This window comes from Falco cherrug, chromosome 3, assembly GCF_023634085.1.
Source record: "Falco cherrug isolate bFalChe1 chromosome 3, bFalChe1.pri, whole genome shotgun sequence".
Taxonomy (NCBI): domain Eukaryota; kingdom Metazoa; phylum Chordata; class Aves; order Falconiformes; family Falconidae; genus Falco; species Falco cherrug.
In genome coordinates this window covers 14,456,926-14,469,690 of record NC_073699.1, presented here as the reverse complement: position 1 = coordinate 14,469,690, position 12,765 = coordinate 14,456,926, and the positions used below count along the sequence as shown (strand labels likewise).

Below are 12,765 nucleotides of genomic sequence, written 5' to 3'. Positions count from 1 at the left end.
AGGGGTCTTTAAGGTCCCTTCCAACCCAAAGTGTTCTGCAATTCCTGGCCCAGTCCAATGTGTTTGATGCCTTTTCCCTATGCGAAACCCCTTCAGGGCCCTTCCCCGACAAGAGGGACTCCAGTCAAGGTCTCTGCCCTGTTTCTGATGTTCCCGCTCAGGACAGCTGCAGCCTGTCGGGTAACTCTCTCCACATGCAGCCCAGCAGCACACAGGGCTCCTGCCTGGCAGGATCAGCACTAGCTCCTGTCCTCCTGCCGAGGTGCCATTGTCTTTGCACAGCAAAGACCCCAAAGGCCGAAGACCAAGCAAGAAAGGAAATCAGGAATCTGACTTCATCGAGATCCTACTAAAAAACCCAACAGGCTATCGCTGCCCAAAGCAGTGGCGAGGCCAAAAGAGGGACATATCGCGCAGCAATGGAAAGAGGGTTCAGGATCCATCCCCCCCATAGACCTCTTCAGCTGCTGCTGTAACCGCTGTGGCTCTTCTTTAGGTGCACAACATGCCAGCACGGCGCAGAGCATCATGTCCAGCTTGACCCAGGTTGCAACGAGACAATGATGGATCCTGATATCTCCAGATACTTTTTACAGACCTGTAGCATTGCAGACACCTGGATACTGAATAAAAGGCTGAAGAATCAGGTGTGGCGGGTGCAGAACCAGCCCCAGCTCTGAGAGTGTTGGACGCACGATGCACTAGCAGTCAGTCCTGGCTTAAGCAAGTGTCCTTCTGCTTACACAGCCGTGTGGCAAAAGAGAGTGGAGAGACAATGCCAAGGAAAACCTACGCTACCAGCCAAACCACCTGCGTGGTGCAGGGGACTGATTGTTCCAAAAAGCAAAGCACAACAACAAAAAAAAGCCCACTTCTGCAGAGCGATTTCTGGGCTGGATCGGCCACTGGGCCTGGCGCATGCCGTGGATTTGTAAGTAGCTGTCGAAGCATGACAATGGCATCCAGGTGGGAACAAGCGGCTGTGGATGGAGACAACCCAAGCAGGACAGCTGCCAAACTGCAACCCCCGCAGCCCGAGGCAGTCTGGTGCAACTGCTGAGCAGGTTTCTAAAGGAACTTTCTACTGAATTTCTACTCCAGACCTCGGTAAATCTTCTAGACATCATTCAAAAAAAATACACAGACCCAGACAGCCAGGGTAACGACAAGGTAACTTTTGTTAATGAGTGAAGAAGGCTGGTGTACCCAGCATCTGCACGTTACTATCTCAAGATAAATTTGAGTAAATAAAGATTAATTTTTCCACCAACCTCTGCTACGGTTTGCGCACGCAAGTTTGGTTTTGCTTTCTCTCCACAACGTAGAAATGGGGAGTACCAACACAGGGGCACCAACACAGGGCCCAGGACCTTCCTCACACCCCCTCCGCCTCCTCCAGACACAAATGGGGGCTGGGTCAGGGGAGAAAACCACACTTCACCGGCACGGATTTGCCTCTACGTGCCTTTATCTGTGAGGTAGGACCAGACCCTGGCAGCTCCCCCGAGGCCCCAAGCAGGTGGGGAGGTGCCGGGCCTCACCCCCCACCCACTGAAACGGCGTTTCTCGGTGGTCGGAGAGACCTTCCAGGCCGTGTCTGGGGGCTGGAAAGGCCGCTCAGCTCTTACGTGTGTCCGGGGGGGCGAGCTGCCACCGGGGCCTTCCTCCTCCTCCACCTCCTCCTCCTCCTCCTCCTCCGAGGTGCTGTCGCTGCCCGAGTCCTCCAGCCCCGAGTAGACACTCTCCTCGCTGTCCGTCAGCTCCTCGCTCTCCCCGGCAGGACACGACTGGAAGGGAACGGGCCAGGGGAGCGCGTTAGCGGCCCTCGCCTCACGGAGGGGCCGCACGGCCCGGCCCGGCCCCCCTGCAATGCCAGGGAACCCGGGACCGGACCGGGCCCCCTCGGGACGAGGCCAGGCCCCACTAGGCACCACCGGGACCGGGCTGGGACCCCCAGAACAAGGCAGGGACCGGGCCGGGCTCCCCTCCCCGCAGTGCCAGGGATCCCCCCGGGACCGGGTTGGTCCCCCCCCCAGGACAAGACCGGGCCCCACTAGGCGCCACCGGGACCGGGCTGGGACCCCCAGAACAAGGCAGGGACCGGGCCGGGCTCCCCTCCCCGCAGTGCCAGGGATCCCCCCGGGACCGGGTTGGTCCCCCCCCCAGGACAAGACCGGGCCCCACTAGGCGCCACCGGGACCGGGCCGGGACCCCCGGAAGAAGGCCGGGACCGGGCCGGACCCCCCCGCAGTGCCAGGCCCCCCCGGGACCGGGCCGAGCCCCACCGCCCCCGTAACCATGGCAAGGCGCGCCCCGACCTGCTCCATGGCTCCGTCCCGCGACCCCGCGTGCGCCGCCGGCCGCGCCGCGCACCACGTGCGCGCAGGTCAGAGGTCACGGCACCGCCCCCCCTTCCCGCCGCCCCCGTTCCCCGCCCAGACCCAGCAGCGCCCAGGCGGCGGCACCGGGGCAGGGGCCCGCGCTCCCAGTGGCGGCGGGGGGGGGGAGGGGGGGTAGGGGGGGGGGGGGGGGGATTTGAGGAGGGGTCAAAGGGGAGAGGTGACTCGGCGCGGCGCGCATGCGCACAGCGGGAGCGGGGCGGCGCACTGCGCTTGCGCGCGGGCCGAGCGGGCAGACGCCGCGGTCGCGCCGGGGGGACGGCGCACGCGCAGGCGGGGAGGCCCACCGCGGCGGCGGGGGCGCCGGCCGGGGGGGCGCACGCGCGCGGGTTGCCGACAGTGACGTCCCGAGTTGGGGGCGTGTCCCCGGCGCACAGGGGGCGGGGCTACGCATGCGCGCCGCGGCGCCGCGCGCGGGGGCCCGGTCTCGGAGGCGTCCCAAGATGGCGGCGGCCATGCTGGGCCCCGGGGGTTGCAGTGCGCAGGCAGCGGCCCGGCCCCGCGGCGGCGGCCGCCGGCGGCACTGAGCCCCGCGCCGCCCGCCCGCCTCGGTCCGCCGCAAACCCCACCTGGCGGCGGCTTCCCGGGGGCGGGGGGCGCCGGCGCGCCGCGACCTGCCCCGGGGCCTGCAGCCGGGCCCTCAGGGCGCAGCGGCGGCTGCCGCCATGGAGGGGCCTGGCGCGGCGGCGGTAGGCGCCGGCCCCGGCGGCAGTAACGTGCCTGCTTTCCTCACCAAGCTGTGGACCCTGGTGGAGGATCCCGACACCGATTCGCTCATCTGCTGGAGCCCGGTGAGTCCCGGTAGAGGGGACGGCGGCGAGCGAGGCCCCCGGGCCTGGCTCCCGCGGGCTTCGGGCGCGGCCGCGGCCTCCCCCCGCCTCGGAGCGACGTTCCCAGCCGCGGGCCTGCGCCGCGCTCTGTGCTGGTGTGTCACAGCATCGCAGCGGTCCCCGTGACGCTCCGGGCCTCACAGCAGCTCCTGCACGCTCCTAATTAGAGGTGCTGCCTCTTTCCCCTGCGGGTGTCCTGCCCGTGCAGCTCATTACCCCAACTGCAGTACCTCGTGGGGAAATGAGCTATCCCTTGTGCTCAGGGAGGCAAAACACAGCGTCCAGGCGCTCCTCTAACTGTTCCCAGCGTAGGGGATGCTCCGTGGCTTTCAGCCGTGTCATTATTGCAACAGGAGGACAGCCTGTGCTGTTTCTGTCGCAGTTTGTGGTTGCACCAGTCATGCAAGTCCCATTTTTCCATCTTTTTTAGCTGCCTGGGGAAGCTTAAGCTTTGTCTAAAAGATGGTGATATCTGGAGCCAGATGCCACAAGCATTTGTTTTTCGGAGGCAGTTACATCTGTGGTGTTTACTGGAGATTAAAGGGAAGAAGTTTTTTGCTGTTAGGTTCTTAACCTGGCAGCCCAAACAGTTAAGTAGAAATAGGTTCCTGTGAATACCCTGTTACTCTGCTTCCCGTACTGCCATATTGCCTTATTTCAGCCACAGGTCAGATGTTTGCTGCTAAAGGTATTGAGTGAAGAGAAGCACAGTAGTATTGGTAGAAGCAAGGAAGGGCTGCCATAGAGAGGTTTGACTTCAGGTGGGCATGAGGAGCTAAGACAAGTGGAGCTGCCTCTCAGGTTAATAAAACGTGAAAGATAAGGACCAAAATAAAAGCAGAAACGTGCTGGGCATGGTTTTTCGAAACCCGTGGTGGTAGCTGCTCTCCACCAACTCAAACTGTTTGCTTATCTGACTCAATGTGGCAGTAATGAGATGAAAGACCTGTGCTGTCTGTTTGCTGCAGATATTGCATTGCTCTTAACTTTGCAAGTCATCGCCTCTGAACTAACGCCTTGCCCTGTTACTAGAGCAAAGAGAGGTTTAATGCCTTGTGCTTAATGAGTCTGTGTTCAGTTTTGTGTTGCTGAAACATTGTGAGAAGTTGCATTTAGGGGCAGGGGACGAGTGTCCTTACTCCATTCCCCACGCCACTGGGAACTGCAGCGCACAGGAAGGTCACCTGGCTCCAGGGGGTGGGTGTGAGAGACGACGTGGGAACACTGTGAAAACTTTGGGCCTCTGAGTGCAGGCAGGTTTGCTGTTTGGTGTTTTAAGGTAAGCTGTGCCACTGGGGAGGCAGAGTAATACCCACGGGATTGGTATCTACATGCAGTCGGTATGCTTTTGCAAACAGGTGTATATATATATATAATTTGCTTATGTTGACAGGTAAAGAAAGTTGCCTACGTCTTTACATTTCTCCTTGCCCAAAAGATCTTGGCAAGTATCCTGAGTGAGGAAGGGAAGAGGTGCTGGTGTTGGGGCTGGAGTTGCCCTTTGGGAACTTTGGAATTCTTCTTTGGGGTTATTGCTCATCAGGACCATTTTGGTTTGTAGCATGACTATCCCAAGCTTTACTTAGCCCACCCAGGGGGCAAGGGACCTGCAGTTGGTAGGTGAGAGTGAAAAGATGGGAAAGGGAGATTCATACACTGGTTTTGCCTCTGAGCACGTGTGCTGGGTGAGGTACATGTTTGCTGTGGGGTGACAGTGAGCAGTGTGATAGCTTGGACTGAAGTTCTGCCTGAATTAAAACTCTATTCCAAAGCAACTTTGCCAGCCTGATAGATTTTTTTTTTTTTTTAAGCCCTTTATACTCTTGATAGGTGGATGAATCTTCTAGGTCTTGGCAAGAACTATGGAAGCATGGTCTGGATGGATACAACTTAAAATTTACTGTTAAGTCTTAGACTCTGATGATCTGCACTTTGGAAGCAGGGTTCTGCCTGTGTGGAATGGCTGTGTCAGATGCCTGAGCTCCTTGTTATTCCTAGTGTTGAAAGTAAATATGGTGCAAGTCAATGGAATCTGTGAAGTCTTGGGGAAGGATCGGGTCTTCCCCTAAGTAGTTCTCTCACTTTTTGTTGTTGTTGCTGCTGGTGTTGTTAATACAGACTGCGATACAGAAACAAAGTAGGTGATTATCCTCAAGCTTACTTGGGTAATCAGCTTTGTTTTAATTTCCTTTAGTAATAGATGGAAGAAACAAAGCTGTAGGGGTTCCGGAATACGGATCTCTAAGTGGCTGCAGAAAGGAAAGGGATCTTTTATGTGCATCTGAGGAGAAATCAATTCAGTAGAAAGCATAAAAATAAACATAAAGGGGAGGTAAAGAAACACAACAAACTTCCAAAAATATGTGTGTTCTAATTCGAATCCTTTGAAGGTAATATCTTCAAATTTTATTTGTGATTACATGGCACACTTTTTCCCCCCTGAGTTTCTCAACTTTTAAAAGTCTCTTGTCCCTACAGCTAACACCAATGATCTAAACGTCCCCAGGTGTCGTCACTGCAAATCTGAAAGGCAGAGTGGGGTTTGGGCATTTATCATGTCCTCAGCATCAGAGGCTGTGACAGCTGGGTTTCTGCCCTGCCTCATCCATAGATCCCGCCCTGTTTTCTCAAGTGTAAGGTTGCCACTTTGTGTTCAGAGACTCTTGGATTTGCTAATCACAGAGACCGAGAGTATTGTGGGAAAGTACCACAGCATACTTGCACTGTCACCAAAGCCTCTCTTCAGTCTTGGGCAGCCTGCTGAGCTGTATTTTCCAAAGGCATGAAGATAGAAATGCATTTTCCTCATTGTTTCAAATCAGTCAGTACTCTTCGTGTCTAAAGATGTGATGGCACCCAGCGGAATTGCTGGGCAGGAAGTTTAAAAGGCAAATCTCTCGTAATGTCGCTCACAGATTGTGTAATTGCTCCCCACAATGATGGTGCACAGGCCAAAACCGTAGAAGAATTTGAGAAGAGTTCAAGGAGGGTGGATTGTTTTCTTACAAAACACGATGTCTGGATATAATTTCTGCCCTCAAAAGTACCAGTGCTGCTGTTTGCTGGTATAAGTTTGTTAGGGAAGGTTGATGTTGTCTTGCTTAGACTTTTCCCAGAGTGTGTGAGGTGGTAACTTGTCTCTCTGGACCTTGGTCTGACCTGGGACAGAAGGTCATGTTAACTCTGCAGCAGATTTCTCCATTGAAAAAAAACAAATTGCAGTACATTTAGGATATAAATAACATGACTAATTGAAGACTAGTTAATTTGTGACATTATTTGCTACATTTACCTCCCTCTCCAAGGCATGCACTTACCTTGACTAGGAGTTAGGTGCTGCCGAAGAGTGCAGACCATCTTTGCCTCTCTGCTAGGGATCGTTGGGCCTCAGTGAACAGATTCAGCTTTTTGTCCTCTATGGGTTGGGTGTTTCTGGTTGGTTTGCTGTGCCCCACCCCTCACGCCCCACCCCACCCCGGATATTTTTCTGTTGAACTGGTGGCTTTTAGTGACTCATCCTGCTGCCATTACTGCCAGAGGTGATGGGAAAAGCGTACCTGGGGATGGTAGGAAGAGGGGGGACAACCTTTGATGGTAGCAGCCACCTGTTTAAATTGAGTTAGTTGGAGGGTGGACAGCTTGTGAATCTCTGCCAGGAGATGCTCTGAGGAAGCAGCACTGCATTTGCTCTGGTCTTAAGAGAAGCTTCTTCTTAGTTATCTGGCTGCTGTCATGCATAGACCTCTGTTCTGGCTTGGCAGGCAGCTCTTGGGTCAGTGCTGAACCTTCCCCACCTGCTTCCCTTGTGCTTGCTGTAGCACTTGTCCTCTTCTTGGTGAACAGAGCTAGTGAAAAGCTCAGAGGAGTGCCAGAGCCAGGAGAGCAGGGGAACGAAGCTGTGCCCACTTCAGTGTCAGTACCTTGGCTGCTTCTTTGGCTCATTTATGTGACATCTCACCCTGTCTGCTGGTGATTTGACACCCTCCTCTTCCCTCCTGGCAGCCCCGAGTCTCATCTGGATCCAGTGAGCTGTTGTAGAGGGAGCTGAAGATGTGGTGCTTAGGGACATGGTTTGGGGGGCTTGGCAGTGTTAATGGTTGGACTTGATCTTAAGGGTCTTTTCCAACCCATATGATTCCATGTTTCTGTTCTAAACTGGCAGAAAATTGGGTTTGCTTTTACTTCCACAGTCTGGTGTGTTCTGGGCTTGGGTGAGCGTAAGGGCCAGCAAAGGTGGGTCAGGGCCACTCCTCGGCATCACAGGGTGCTAAGATTGGCGTGACTGCAGGTGAAACTGTGGCTGACAGTGGAGGTGTACAGCATAGCCCCAGTCATCTCACAGTGGCTAATTACAGCAGCTCTAGTGGTAGTTTTGGCCCCTCCTAAGCTAAGTCATCTCAGCAAAAAGGCAAGTAGACGGCTGCACAAGAACGAGCAGGGCTAGGGGCCGCCTCGGTGGTGGTGGGTCCATCCATCAGCACAAGCTGCAGCGTGCCATGCTGCTCCCTGGGAGGCTTGGAGATGCAAGAAGCTGGGGGCAAGGTGGGGAGAGGTATGTTTTCTCTCACTCTGCCTGGGTTGTCCTGTCGTTGGACCCTCTGCTGAGCCTGTCATACCTGCTGAAGTGAAAGAGCCGAGCTGGTTCAGAGGGGTCCTGGGTGCTGAAACTGGTACAAGGTACATGAGGGACGGAGCAAGACCTCCCTTTTCTTGCAGTTGTTGCCCGTTTTCTGGCTGGCCCTGCATCCTGTGAAGTTGTGCCTGTGGAGCATCATCTGCTAGAGGGAGGAGGTCCAGGCTTGTAACGCTTTGCTGTTAACGTTACTCATCTTGAAACAAGCCTCAGATTCAGAGCCATCAGCTCAGTTCTCCTCATTTGGGGAACAGCAACAAAAGAGGTGGGGAGGGAGGGTGTGGGAGAACACACAGAAGCTCCTGACCGGGAGAGTCAGGAGGAAGCCATGCAATTCAATATCCCACTCTTGTCCAAATCTTAAGCCTTAATTTAGAATATACTGAGCTTAGGCTGGTGGAGCCTGAGCATCAGTCCTTGTATCAACAGTCTAAAGCTGTTACAAAACTCCGTGGCAAACCCTGTGTCCCCATTTCTGCAGCAGCAGAAGCCCGAATTCCAGTACCAGAGAGTCCATGTGGCGAGGCACGGGGTGCTCCAGCCAGGCTGTGGTTGTTAGTCCGGATCAGTCCAAGCGTACAAGTGACCCTGGGGCTTGCCCTGATTTAGACCTAGGAAGGTGGCTGGGCTATTTGAGAGGGTGACTCAGACTTTGAAAGCAACCACACGTGGAAGGGTGAGCCCTCCATGGCATGCTGATCTTCAGCAAAGTATGAGTGAGGTGCTGTTTCCATGCAGTCATGTCTCAGTCTGATGGCTCTGTTAATGCTCTTGGACAGTGGAGGGGAGCAGAGCGCATGAAATAACCTCATCAGCAGCTTGTTTTGCCTGTAAACATGCGCACGCTTTCTGCACAGCTTGCCAAATTCAAGGCCGGCTCTCAGGAGGTCAGTGCCGAGGTCCTCGCCTGCGCTAGGAAAATGACTTTGCTGAAACTGTCTGTCACCGGTTTGGTCCTTCAGAAACACTGGAGACTCCTGGTGGCTTAACTCTTGGTGTGTGGGGGACCCCGCTGTCCTTCCTGCTGTTCTCAAACACCAGTGTCATCTCAAGGCAAGGTGATTGCTTTGGTGAAGTATGGCACAGAAAATCTGAACGCGTAGCTGGAAATGAGGAATGTGCAGAAGAATTACAGTACCGGCATGCTTCTGATCTATGAAGTTCTGATTTATGGTCTGTGGAAGTTAACTGAAAATGGAGGAATCGGAAAGAGGAAGGGTTTATAGCTGCCAAGCAGCAAATAGGGAAAATGTGATGTTTTGTCTTGTATTTAATCCTGTGCACGCATAGATAATAGCAGCTTTCATGGTTTTGCAAGCAGGAGTTGATCCAGTGTAGCATATAGGGTGAGGGTTTATGAAAGGCACTGGGCTTTTAATAAAATAAAATTTAACCATTGTTCAGAGCTTTTGTGTTTGAAATATTTTCAAATTCTGTTTGCAATGGAAATTCAAAATAAAACTTACTCCTCTAAGCATGGTGATCAAAACACTGCATATTTTTCCAGGGCAATGATAGCTGTAGCGTTGGATTTCCAACTGAATTTAAATTCAAGAATGTGTACCTTTTAAAGGTGCGGGTTTTTATCTCATTTAAGCTAAAAGCTGCATTTAGAATCACAAGGTGAAGGTCCAGGGTGTTAGGTAGGAGGTTAAAGTCAGAGCTTCAAGAGGAGCACTTGATGGAAAACCTCTACTTGGAGCCTAAGAGTGCTGGTAGCCAAAAGAGCTGGAACTGCTCTCAGTGCTGCTTGGAAGAGACTTTGAGGTGGTAATCTGCTGACACATTGCAAGACTGGATATTCAGAAACCCTCCTTTGAATGAAACCTTGGCTTTTCAAGGTTTTGATTGTACCTTTTTCCTACATAAATAACTTTGCCAGCTTTTTGCATACAGGTGACATTGCTTGTCTGCTTCCTGAATGGCACAGGAGTGCTTGGACCGCTTCAAGGAGCAGTTTTCCAGTACAGGGATGTTTTTCTGGTGAAGGCTGTGTAGCAGTGGTTCCGTGCTTGTTTACACCAGGCGCTTCGTTTCTTTCCAGTTTCATTTCTTGTGCTCTGGTGGCAGCTGGCAAATCTAACCACGTGCTGCTGCGACGGGATCGCTCGGTTTTGGCCACAGGAATCCTGCCCCATGTTTGAGCTGACTCTGGCTCTTGTCAGAGCCTTTAGTGGACCGCCTTAAGGCACTAATACTTGATTTTCTGTTTTCTGCTGTGTCAGGGTTAAGGCTGCTCATGGAGGTGTTCGGTGGGAGCTGCTGCTGGATGAGGGTGGGTGCAGATGTGGACGATGGGGCCGGGGAGGCAGAGCAGCCCGCTCTCCTGTGCCAGCAGCGAGTCATGCCGTAGTTCCTTGTGCCTCTTGGGAGCAGGAGAGAGATTCAGATCAACTGTATAAACTCAAGCATGGTGTGTTTCATGTGGTGGCCGAAGTTGCTAATCAGAACAATGCAATCAGCGTTTGGGTCAGCTTGATGCAGAGCTTGGAAAAAAACTTTTATCGCGGTAGATGTCAACCATTTTCCCCATTTTTCTGCATTTTGCTCATCAGAGAGGATAAGTGCACGGAAAGCTAAAACGTTAGTTACAGCTGGTGATTAACATGAATTACTTCAGTGGTTGATCTGTTGTGGAACTTAAAAATCCAACTCTGGATCCCACATTAATTATATAAATTCCTAGATAAATAAAATCTACTGCAGGTGCCATTGTGCTATTTGGTATGCCTTCCTTCCCAGTGTTATTGATAACAGGGGCTGAGGACTTTTCTCAGCCTCACTCAATGAAAACTTGTGGTTTGTCCCACAAAGGAGTGATTATTCCTTGCCTTTTTCTAGGTTTAGGGTATTCCTCATGTTTTTCTAGATTTAGGACTCCCTGGTCTCACCCAGGAGGATTTCTGTTCTTGCGATACCACTTCCAGCACAGCGTGCTTTCACTTTCAGTTATAAAGAATGGTGAACAGCCAATTTTAAATCCCTTTGTATACACAGAAGTTCCTTCTTTACTTTTTTTTTTTTTTTCCATTAGCAATGTATTTTTCACGGGCTGTGCTTTCTCTTCATCTTTAATGTTTTGTAAATAAAAGTGCAGATGTCTTTGCTTAGCTCGGAACGCTCATCTACGTGACTCCAGTAACTGCTGCACAGAAAATGTGTTGGCTGTAGGCAGGTAAGAACTAACACAAGATCAGCGAGTGAGGAACCAGCAAAAAAGAAAGCAAATGTGTTGTTTGAAAATACTTTTGTTACATTTCAGGTGAGGTTACTAGCTGGGCTCCCCAGGGTTCATGGGGTCTGTCTGCTGTAGTTGTTCTAATAAAGATTGGCTTCTGATGATGTTGGCTTAACAAAGGCCCAGCTGTGTGAAGTGAAATGAATAAAGTGGGAAGGCTGGTATCGCAGAGCCTTATCTTGCAGGGAGGCTTGAGTCAGTCCTGAAAAAAGACTTGCCTTTAGGAGTGGTGTGGCCCTGTGCATGTGAAGTGCAAGGTCATGCAAGTAAATTATTTTTGCTATCTTCTGGGAATTCATTAGTTATGCCCACAGGTGGTTGTTTCTTTTCCTGCTTCAAAACCAAAACCACACTTTGAAGGTTTTCTTTTTTTATGTTTGTGTGTGTGTGAGCTCCGTTACCTGATCTGATCCACAGTGTGGTCCCCAGAAACTGGCTGGGTTTTGGCAGCACTGCATTTGAGTTGGGAACAAGCAGTAGTGGTGCCTGAATACATTAAGCTGATACTTTGATGTAGTTTAGCAATATGAAACTATGGTCTGAAAGTTTTATTTCCTCAGCCCAGCAAAAAAAATGGCTGGGAAGAGATAAAGCCTAAATGAACGGTATCATGTGGGTGTGAGCTTCCCTTAATGAAAAATTGTAAGTAAAAGATAAGAAGGGGGTTGGGTCTGCGCGCTTGTAGGCCTTGTGGCATCACAAAAGAAGTCTCAAGGTGCAGGTTGGAACTAGATGATCTTTAAGGTCCCTTCCACCCCAAACCGTTCTGTGGTTCTATGGAGACTGAATAAATAACATGAATGCAGTTGTGCTGCAATAGCTTGGGGCCAAACCTGGTCACCCTCAAGGTCTCTTCATGTCCCTTACCGTGTGGATAAGCAAGCTGCTGCTCTATTCCCTCCTGCCCTGCTAGCTCTTCTCCTGCAGGATTCCTCACTTGTTTGTGCCTTCCCAGAAAGTCTGCCTGTAGTAGGAGCCAGTGGTGCTCTGCCATGCTTGAGCAGACCGGGGCCAGCAAGCTGAAGAAACAGTGTTATCGTTTAACAAAACAAAACAAAATTATCTTCAATCCATCCGTTCAGTCGGCAGTTTGTCTGTAGATGCTAAAAAAGACCTAGTGTTGATCAACAGCTTTGACCTTGGTTCTGCCAGTGCTGTGCATGTGATGGAGGGATTTTTCTGGTGGAGCGTCAGAAAACTTCCGTCCTGCTCTGCTGATGTCTGAACTCTGGGTAAACTGATAAAATTTCACCTTGGCAGTTGTTTGTGTTAAGTCCCCTTGTGTATAAGATTGTCAGCACCTTACAGGTTTGTTTGGATTTTTTTTCTTGTGAGCGAAAGCTCGTCTCTTCCACACCGTTCTGTGTACACAAGAGGAATGCAGTCAGACCTCAGGTGGTGACAGGTGTCTAATCGTGGTGTGGATGAGCTTCATGAAAAGTCAGTCTTCAAAAAGTCGAGTTTCAAATCTCCGTGCTGGAAATGATGACCTGTTTAGCTTTTTGGACTGGAGCAGGATTCTCTTTCCATCACGCCGAAGCTGGAAATAGTGCAGTGATTGAACATAGCTCGCGCACAATCAACACCAGCATGTGCTCTTTCTGTACAGTGGCAGGGAAGGAGAATTTCTTTCCTAGAATTACATGTTTCCCAAATGTAACATGA

General features: G+C 51.8%; 2 protein-coding genes and 1 long non-coding RNA gene across 6 annotated transcripts in view; 1 reads left to right on the top strand and 2 right to left on the bottom strand.

The window, feature by feature from the left end:
• Positions 1–2,471, bottom strand: part of BOP1 (BOP1 ribosomal biogenesis factor) — a 69,847-nt gene extending 67,376 nt beyond the window's left edge. The window contains exons 1-2 of the mRNA XM_055703826.1: positions 2,319–2,471; positions 1,629–1,787 (exon numbers count right to left, since the gene is read on the bottom strand). Coding sequence (XP_055559801.1) covers positions 1,629–1,787; positions 2,319–2,327 — 168 coding nt within the window. The 5' untranslated portion in view covers positions 2,328–2,471. The remainder of the gene's footprint in view (positions 1–1,628; positions 1,788–2,318) is intronic.
• A 339-nt stretch (positions 2,472–2,810) lies between these two features.
• The window catches only part of HSF1 (heat shock transcription factor 1), a 72,418-nt gene continuing 62,463 nt past the window's right edge, over positions 2,811–12,765 (top strand). For 2 of the 4 annotated variants that reach the window (XM_055704467.1, XM_055704464.1), the window contains exon 1: positions 2,812–3,190. In XM_055704467.1, the coding sequence (XP_055560442.1) occupies positions 3,065–3,190 (126 nt within the window). In that variant the 5' untranslated portion in view covers positions 2,812–3,064. Of the gene's footprint in view, positions 3,191–12,765 lie in introns of all 4 variants that reach the window. The other 2 variants (XM_055704465.1, XM_055704466.1) reach the window with 2 other exon arrangements.
• Positions 5,594–9,227, bottom strand: LOC114016985 (uncharacterized). Its single transcript, XR_003561768.2, has 2 exons — positions 6,547–9,227; positions 5,594–6,388 (listed from the first exon to the last, which is right to left on the bottom strand). It is a non-coding gene; the product is annotated as an uncharacterized LOC114016985 (long non-coding RNA).